Source organism: Trematomus bernacchii, unplaced genomic scaffold, assembly GCF_902827165.1.
Source record: "Trematomus bernacchii unplaced genomic scaffold, fTreBer1.1, whole genome shotgun sequence".
Lineage (NCBI taxonomy): Eukaryota > Metazoa > Chordata > Actinopteri > Perciformes > Nototheniidae > Trematomus > Trematomus bernacchii.
Genome location: NW_022987720.1, coordinates 778,814 through 788,368, shown reverse-complemented (window position 1 = coordinate 788,368; position 9,555 = coordinate 778,814). Strand labels below are relative to the sequence as shown.

The 9,555-nt window shown below is 42.3% G+C and overlaps 1 protein-coding gene across 6 annotated transcripts; it reads left to right on the top strand.

Moving 5' to 3' along the window:
• The first annotated feature begins 689 nt into the window (after positions 1-689).
• On the top strand, positions 690-9,039 carry gpatch2 (G patch domain containing 2). 6 transcript variants are annotated; one of them, XM_034142872.1, is made up of 10 exons: positions 690-871; positions 1,709-1,952; positions 2,638-3,185; positions 3,779-3,843; positions 3,941-4,138; positions 4,953-5,064; positions 5,500-5,539; positions 5,694-5,758; positions 5,988-6,076; positions 7,553-9,039. In XM_034142872.1, the coding sequence occupies exons 1-10, from the start codon at positions 822-824 to the stop codon at positions 7,717-7,719; spliced, it is 1,578 nt and encodes a 525-aa protein (XP_033998763.1). In that variant the 5' UTR covers positions 690-821; the 3' UTR covers positions 7,720-9,039. The 6 variants fall into 6 exon arrangements, with proteins under 6 accessions (XP_033998763.1, XP_033998760.1, XP_033998759.1 ...); XM_034142869.1 differs by having other exon boundaries at positions 7,550-9,039; XM_034142868.1 differs by having other exon boundaries at positions 2,638-3,188.
• Positions 9,040-9,555: the final 516 nt, after the last annotated feature.

Here is a 9,555-nt window from a genome sequence, read left to right as displayed (position 1 = left end):
TCTCCCTGGTACCCGGGGACTCTTTCAGTGACTGCTGTCATGGATATGACGCCGTTGCCACTGATGTGTTTGAACTGGTGACCTTTGGTTTAAATGTGATAGGCCAGCTGATAGCTAGCCACCATGGCTCTGACGTGAAGCCTTTTCAATGTGAGTCTACACTGCCATCAAGTGGTCACAAAAGGTAAATGCATGTAGAATGGGAATTTAGGGCCTGAAGTTGCCTTCACTTGCTATATTTAAATTCCGATTTACAAGGACCTACTAAAGTTCTTAAACTTCATGTGTTGGTTTGTGGTAGAATAATCCAACTAAATATAACCAGAGACTAATTGAATCCCCTGAGTCACATATAGGCTACTACAAAAAAGGCCTATTTTGATCAACTTACAAAAAAAATGCATCTTAGCCTTAATAATACAAAGTTTGGGTTTACAATTGTGGTAAGTGTTTTACTAGCCTATATAAGCCTTAAAATAAATTAAATCAAAATACATTGTTGTTGTTTTTTTTTTTGATGCTCTTCAATTGTTTTGTATAGTGATTAAATGCATATTCGTATTATATATTACTATTATCTGTATAATTATTATTATTATTATGACATTGTAATTGTTTGGCTGTGCCGTTGTACACAATGTCAACGTAATTTTTTTCTGCAGCACTTGAAGGCAACACAATACCTTCTGCTGCTTGTCCTCCTCTTTTCGCATATTGATCCAGCTAGCTGATCGTTAGCTTTTTTGTCAGGATGATGTCTGTGGTGTTTAAATGTTTGTCAGTTGTTTCTGGCTAAAGGTATCTGGCATTTGGGGGCTTTAATGTACCGTGCAGCTAATCTAACAACCATCGGCAAAGCGGGAACCGGCTGGTAGGTGGTCTTTGAAATCACTGAGACGTAACATATTGTTCACGTCCACTCAACTCTCGTGAATGAGCCAGCTAGAGAGCTAACGCTAGCAATGCTAACTAGCTAGCATCAAATATCATCTGCTATATATACTTTGTTGTTTATCTTCTGACGACAGTAGTTACAAATACCACCATTTAAAAATGGGAATATAAGCTCTTCGCTGTGGTTGTGTAGTTATCTTAAGTGATGGATGGAAGTTTGTTGTAACGTAAGTTGACTTAGCTTGCAAACGTTAGCTTAAACAGCTAACAACAAGCAAAACAGCTAACTAAAAAGGAGTAATGTTGGTGGTAGTTGCAGAGCATTTTGTAAGCGGCATCACAGGCAGTTAAATCAGAGCTGACTATTTATTAGCGTAAGTATTACGCCGCAAACTCATCCTGTGTTGCATCCAACTTTGCTCGACGAAAAGGGATCGATTTTGTGTGTCAAATTTGAAGAATTAGCCATCTTGCTAACGTGTTTTTCATAGTTGCTCATGTCAAACAGCTAAGCTAAGTAACGTTAATGCGCGGGGATCTGTCTTGACAATGATGGTCCCATACTTATCTGTCGCCTCCTCCTTCAATGACAATCTGCAAATCATTCCTACATACACACACGAATACCCTTTTACCATAGACTATATGTATAGCTTTGTAATGCCTGATGTCAAAATATGTATCTCAACAGCATTATTGGCTGTCCTGCAGACTCTGCTGACTCTTCAATAAAACTCAATCTTAAATGCTTTTTAGTGTCCAAGCATGTGACAAGATGTGTTAACCAGTATCTCCTTGTATGCCTCAACTTTAGGCACTTTAGCCGGACGATGGACGAGCTGGTCCATGACCTGGTGTCAGCCCTGGAGGAGAGCTCTGAGCAGGCTGCCCGTGGGGGTTTTGGGGATGGAGGAGACCATGCTCTGGCTGTGGGCTGTCTGCTGAAGAGGCAGGCTCGGAAGCGTAGAGGCAGGAAACGACGCTCGGACAACCCGCACCCGCCGTGGGAGGCAGGCCACCTCAGTGAGGGCTCAGAGTCCAGCGTGGAAGAACACAAGGTGAATGGATGGAGGGCAGTAATTTACACATATAGATCTTTAGGCTAAAAACTCTCCCTGTAAAAGGTGCTTGAGCAAAACACTTCAGATGTCCATAAATGTTGTTTCGTTGCTCACCCTGTGTTTCTCAAGTGCAAAAAATGGGAAAAGTAGCCAAAACTATTATCATTGTTAAAGCAACCATGAGGAAAGTGACTGGTATAAAGCCCAAAAAGTGCATGAATCATACAAGTAGATCAACTATCAAATATGCTGATCTACTTGAGATGTTACACTCGAGATAGAAAAAGTATATATTTTTTAAATGGATTGTTGATTTTAATTCAAATCACTGTAATATCAGAGATCTAGTAGCACACATTTTTCATACTATTCTCAGTTTTCTCCCTTTTTCAGATAGATATCCCACCAAAGCAGAGAAACCTTAATCTGATCGGATCCTTTAGAAACTGTAAACTGGTCGTCTCCACATAAAGTTGGAATTGCCCAATTAGTACAGATTACCTGCAGTTTAAGTATTCTTTACTGTATTGAACCATAACACATAATCACTTCAAGGTTTCCCACTATTTTAATCTGTCTTTTATGCTTACTCGTATAGCTTTGGGGGTATTAACAATCCAAATGTGTTCCCAATTTAGCATCAGTCACCTTCTGATATGAACCACATTGACGTGTCTTGCAGGACTACCGAGCCAGTACAGGGGGGGTCTCGGCTGCCAACAGCCATGCCCGTGACAACAGCGACTCGGATGAACAACTTGGCCCCAAAAGGCGCACCCTGGTCGCAGCAGAAACAGGACGAAGCAAGCGACCGATTTGGCCGGACGACCTGGGTGTCCTGGGGTCCGCAGAGGGAACTCGCAGCCTCAGGCGGAGACGAAAGGTCAAACGTATGGCGGTAGACCCCCCTGCAGAACCAGAACCCCCTTCCTGCACCATGCTAGGGCCCCCGCCTGTCCCCAAAGCCCGTGTCGGTGCCAGGCCGCATAGAATGGGTGCTAATGAGGGCAGGGGGCCCATGGAGCTGTATGGAGGTGGAATGATGGGGCCTGGGGGAGGGAAGAACAGGGTGAAGAAGAGGAAAATGGCCCCCCACAGACTGGGGATGGAGGCTGCAGATGAAGGGGTGGTGGTGGAGAGTGAGGACCCCATCTCTTCTCCAACAGAAGGGTCCAAGGACAAGATGGAGTTGGAGGAGCAGAAGGGCTCAGATGAGGACATGAGTGACAGGTGGTTAGTGTATACACTTTTGTTTTTTATTCATTCCCAGGAAGTTTCCACTCCTCCGTCTCTGCTGCTGTATTCTGAGTGTATAGGTATGTGTGTGTAGGCCAACGGCTGATTGAGAACCGTGTTGTGTACAGTGTAGGGCTTGCAAACTGCCACCCTTTTTTTATTTGGACGGAAATTAATTTCCTTCGCTGAATATCAAAAGCAGTCAATTCTGAAAAACTGACATAGAATATTCGGTCAGTTTTTTTAACGTCTTGTTTCCTTACCAATCGGAAAGTTCCTGATTTTAAATGTTGCCAAATTAAGATTTCTCGGTTGATGCACTTGTACTGCTCATTCTCTTAAAAAAACATAAAACCTTGGCTTCTCTTAATTAATTGAGGAAAATTGACTGTAGAAAACCATATTTTAATGTATCAAAAAAGTGATATTTTGGTATTTATTGTAAACTGAGGTAGCTTACTGGCATTTTAATGTGTGTTCACAGTGTGTGTAAGCTAGCTTGTGTTTCTTGAATCGACAATTGTTTATGGTGAAATGTATGGTATTCTATTTCCCTAAATCTCCATCTTCTACTCTCTCCTTTTCAGTGAGACCAGTAGTGTCAGTAACAGCAGTGACGGAGGCCTCTACACCAACGATGAGGGCAGGCAAGGTACAAACTCCAATATGTTAATATTATTGGTCAAACAAAGAAACCTCCTTTTTTCTTTTTTATAAAAACCATGGTCACATGTTGGTCTCTCTTCCAGCTGATGACGAGCAGAGCGACTGGTTCTTTGAGGGTGAGCCGGGCTCCGGTTCAGCACCCGGGGGGGCGTGCGGGATAGCGGGGGTGGTCCCCTGGTGGGAGAGGGAGACGGCTTCAGAGGAGCTGGACTTAACTGACCCCGTCTTCAACAGCATCCTCTCCGGGTCCTTCCCCCTCATGGGGCCTGGAGGACAGAAAGGTAACCCGTTTTTAAGAAACTCAGACAAACTATAATGAAATGTCTTTTAATATGTAGATAACAGGAGTGATTTGGTTGGATTAGGTACAGTTACATACATTTGATTGTTGCAGTCTCATTCATGACGAGTATGAGGCAAACACAAATCAATGTTTAGCAGTTTGCCAATAAAGTGTTGTTGTATAGTAGATGTAGAAAGCAAAATCTCCTATCATAAGCAATAAAAAAAAAAAAAGGCATTTGTTTTACATCCCAGTGTCCATTCTCTGTGGTCACTGTATTGTGTACTGATGTATGGCTGCTTAATTGATTGACATTTGATTTCAAATTTGAATTATGGCAAAATATGCAAGTTTTCATTCTGATAGAAGTGTCATGGAGCTGAAGAAAACTCCTATCCTACAAATGGTATTCAATAGACTTGCACATCCTGTAAATGTTTCAAAAATGATCATATATCGCTATGTCTGATATCACAATTCATATTGTAATTGCAATACCAGTTAAAATAACCTAGAATAATCTGTCAAATGTTCAAAACGGCATTGTTTCACTGAAATAGCTTCAAAATCAGAGTCATATTCTTAACGAAAATCTACTGAGCAAAGTACTTCATTGAATTACTACTTGCGGTTATTGTTAAAATAACTGCAAGTAATAATTATTTCCAACTCCTGCAGCCCTTTAAAATATAAATATAGGTATCCCAAAGGACTGTGATTTACTTAATTGTGAACATTATCAAACTGATTTATCATTTAAAATAATGAACATGCTGAGTTTTGTTGCTGACGACTTGCTCTGCCTTCTTCAGGGTTCCATGCCAGGCTGAGCCGTCTCCATAGTAACCAGCATAGACCCCAGGCAGGCAGCTCCGGACAGAGCTTCAACGACCGGCTGGGCAGACAGAGCCAGGACCCCCACGAGTGAGTCCTCATCTTCTATACTTTACATATATGCTTTTAAAGTTTGTATTCTTCTACTTGTTTTTCATTGGTTTTGTTTTTAAACTACTCTAATGATTGTAGCACTAGGAGTTGCATTTTAAATGATGACAAAAAGAAGAAGTTAAGGCTGAGAAAGGTAGCAGAATTCAGATTTGATTGGCCTTGACACAAATTTGGTTTCCAGACAAAAACTAAATATCTTAGATTAGTATTAATACAATAGAAAAGCAAACGGCAAAGGTTGTCCCAAGATAACGTTTTTAAAGGTTCTTAAGTTTCTTTAAACGTTTCTGTGATGGACGAGGGCCAGCAGTTCACTTACGACAAGACAAGATAATTAATAGCAGTTTGGTTTCGGTCTGTGGAAGGCAGCCTTGATGGCTCTCAATTACATTATTATTAAATCTCCAACAGGCCTTGGTTCAGCTCGGGCTCCAGGAGAGAGCACGGACAGGTGAGTTTCTTTTTCCCCCCCAAAGTTAACATTTTGTGCTATAGCATTGTCCTTGGTGGTTGCTGTTAAATGCACTACTTAGTTTTATTGCAAGGATTACCTGCTTGAGCATTCTCTTTAATACCCCCCCTCCCTTTCCTTACTGCCACTCCAGTTGCATTGGGACTCTCGGTCAGACAGAGGGCATCGGAGAAGCTGTTCGGTGAAAACAGCCAGCAGGTGAGAACAACACTTGAGAAAAACGTCAGTGATTTATGAGCGAAACGCAGAACTAATTTCCTTTTTAGTACCTGCCTTTTGTTTCTGCTGCAGTCTCATCGACATAACTCCCCATTGGTTTTCACAACGGGTATTTTTTTTTCTTCAAATGAGGAAGAATAATTTCCACTGTGTTACTTGAGCTCAACTAATGCCCACATATTTTTGTCTCGCTTGGCTGGTTTTGCAGACAGACCAGCGGGCACCTGGGCTCTCTGTGTACAGGGGATGTCAAGCGGAGGCGAAAAGCAGCCCCCCTCGGTTCCACCGCCCCCCCAGGTATTGGACCTAGCACCTAACGCACCATCTGGCACTTTTTTTCTTTTTTTTTTTACCACGTTTTCTTTTTCGTATTTTTGGCTCTCGCCTGTTTCTCCTCCCCCTCTTGGTTGAGCGCAGTATGTCCACCAGCCTGCTTTCCTCGTTGCCTTCTGTCTCGCACATACACTGATGTAAACACAGGGGACGGGGATGAAAAATGAGGGATTCACTACGCATCTTTAAAAAGAGAGAAGGGAGTCCCTCAGCCTTCGTGTTGCTCCCTCTCCTCCTCTCTCATTATTAAACCGCGCTTTTGCCCCTAACCCCCTTTCCTCCTAAGCTTTGTTGGACAAGAGTCAGCTGGCTAGTCATGCTGTCAGAGCAGAGATACTGGATTAGCTCTTAGCCTGTAACACTTGTGCATCAGGCCCCACTCCCCCTCCCCCTCCCCCCAAACCACTCTCTTTACCTCTGGGCCAGTTGGAGGAGGAAGGGAGAGATAGCAAAGGCTGTTAAAATGTAACCCCCATATAGAGTCTGATCCATGTATTATTATTTAAGCATCATTTGGCTTGTGACACCTTGTAGTTTCATGTATTGTATATTTATTTTGATCGTCCAAAGCACTTGGTACTCACTCCAGACCCGGATGTAGGTCTGAGGAACAGCAGGTCGCTAAACTCGCAGCAGGGGGGGCAACGGCGATGTCCTGCCAAATTCACTTCCTGACAATTTGGCACTCAACCATCGTCTGAGTAAATGAGCATGCGGCTTTGACCTGCGCTCCACATAAATCAAGACGGGATTAAACGGGCTAACGGGTCGACCTCTGTCACTGGAGAGTGGACTTCCAGGAAGTGCCGGGGACAAAACCCACTAGTCTGTTTGGAAACAGACATGCATGCGCTTTTATTTAGAGGCAGTACCAGACGGCAGACAGAATCTCCATTAATCAATTAACGTGTCCATTAAGGCTGCACGGCACAACGCTACAGCATCCACTTTGCGATGTGCGCATTCGTCGTGCGTGTGAAGAGAAGCAAATTAACCCACACGTCATACTCATTTGCTGCTCCATACATAAAGGAAAAGTGGTACAGTTCTATTTTGCCAGGACTAATCTACAAGATGAGTTTGAAATGTTCTTGAATACAGAGTTAATTATTATACAGGAACATTCAGTCTGCAACAACAGAACAGGCCCCTGGAATAATGTAGGAACAGAAGAAAAAAACAGAACAGTATGAATATCTTTCGGTTATGGAATTTACCAAAAAAGAGTCCTGTAGTTTTTCATATACTGGAAAGAAATTGGATATATATCAGTGTCTTTTCTCTCATTTCTTATATCAAGTTACCAGAGCCAATGTCTACAAAACTGACCCATTTAGAATAACAAAAACAGTCAAAGGAACTCTATTTTAGATATGTACACCTACAAACGATATGTCGATAACTCCCTATTTTCTAACCTGTAACTTCTCCTTTCAGTAGTGGTGGGGGAGAATGCACCCCCCCTCCCTGACACTAACATGGGGAGCCGCATGATGCAGAGCATGGGCTGGAGCCCGGGGATGGGCCTGGGTCCGGAGGGCAGGGGCATGACCGAACCCATCCGGGCCACGCAGAGACCCAAAGGAACGGGCCTAGGCTTCAACTGAGAACCCGAGGATTCTGGATCCTGAACCTGAAGGATGCTGGGAGAAGACACTGAGAGAAACAGAGAGCGAGGGAGAGGAAATGCTGCTCAGGGCGACGAACGATAAAAAAACAGTCCAGAATAACCCAGACATGTGAGTCATAAGTAGGAAAGGAATCAGTCTGGTCCTAGCAACAGTCGAGACAAACTTTCCCATATTGGGGAAACCGCGAGACGCCTGGCACATCCACACAGATAGAGAGAAGACACGTGGAGGTGATTGAAACGGAGCAGGAGAAAAGACTTCATGCAACGGGACCTTTCACAAAACTCCATGTTGGAGATATCAAATGACATTGATGCCTCATTAGCGTGTGATACTGAACCAATGATGACAGTGTGGTTTGTTTTCATTCAGTGGTACAGTGTTTCCCCTAGGTTTACTGCTTTGGGGGGGGTGTAAATATATATAAATATTTTGAATTTCAGGGGGGGCGCAGGGCTCCGTTCGCGGGGCTCCGTTCGCGGGGCTCCGTTGGCGGGGCGCAGCACCCCTCCAAGACAATGGTAGGGGAAACACTGGTGGTATCAATTCAATAACGATAAATGGTTTCGTCTGACATGATTTTGGACTCGGAGAAATACCTCAAGATTCATTTTAGGTTCATTTTTTAAGGTAATGAAGTAAGGGTACACTACTTTTCCCCATCAATTTCATGGAAGAAGTCGTGCCATGAGAATGTTTTCATCCATCCAAAAACAAACAAACAATGAAACCAAACCAATCATTTATGTTCCTTTCATTGAGCATATCCATGTATGCATGTGCTGCAGGTTTGTTTAACTAAGAAAATACGCTAGGTTAAGTTGTGCCAATGCTCGCTTGACTGTACTGCAGACTGCAGGATTTAGCCTCCCATAGCCATACTCAATGACTTTACACACACTGTATGACAAATATATGATTCTCTGGTTACAGCAATTCCAGCGTCTCCATACAGTTTTGGAAATTCCCCCGGGAAAAAAATCTAAGACTTGCTGTCATTGGCTGTGTTTTTGAAAGTGCATTCATACCTTTCACAGGTGTTTCACTTTGCCTGATTAGATCTAGGTCTACTTAGAGATAAGTGAAAACACCTGTGTGACGGTGCAGGACCTTTTTAAATGACATTTCTTTTAAAACTTTATTTTAGACCCTTTGTCATTGACCTAACTGTGATATTGTTTCCTGTGTTCATTTAGCTTGCCTGCGACCATAGATTGTCCAATACCAATTTGGAAATGATTGTCAGTGCAAGTCTAGAAAAATAAATGAAATTATGAATTAAAAAATGAGAAAGAAGTTGTGTTCAAGCTGTATCAATATTTGTCTCCTTTTTAATGTTTGTTTTGGGCACCAGGTGGATGTTCTTGAGATGTCAGTGACAGAAACAAATATCTCAGAAACTCAAAGCCAATATAATGACACGTTGTTTTGCGAGTTCAGGACATCCAATAATTACATTTGGCCAGATATATATATATTTTTTAATATTTACAAATAACAAGGATAAACACCTTTTTTTAGGAATAACGTGAAATTTTCGAAAATTCTGTTTCCAGTTTTTATGCTAAGCTAAGCTAAAAGGGTTGACCCTTGCCTAATGTTGAATGGACATACTGATATCAAACTTTTTGGAAGAGAGCAAACAAGCACATTTTGCAACGTTGAACCCCTCCTTTTCAATCTATTCATTCAATAATTGAGCTGAAAGATACATATTACAGACAAATTAGCTTGTCAGTGCTCTGCGATGGACAACATATGAAATGCAGACTCATTCTAAAATAGTGTCATACATGAATATTCAGCATTTCT

What these genes read in the sequence shown, in the direction of transcription:
- gpatch2 (XM_034142867.1), top strand. Translation starts at nt 822, where the DNA reads ATGTACCGTGCAGCTAATCTAACAACCATCGGCAAAGCGGGAACCGGC. An exon ending in CCAGCGTGGAAGAACACAAG is followed by an intron (nt 1,953 to 2,637) that starts GTGAATGGATGG and finishes CGTGTCTTGCAG; the next exon opens with GACTACCGAGCCAGTACAGG. An exon ending in CAGAGCCAGGACCCCCACGA is followed by an intron (nt 5,065 to 5,499) that starts GTGAGTCCTCAT and finishes AATCTCCAACAG; the next exon opens with GCCTTGGTTCAGCTCGGGCT.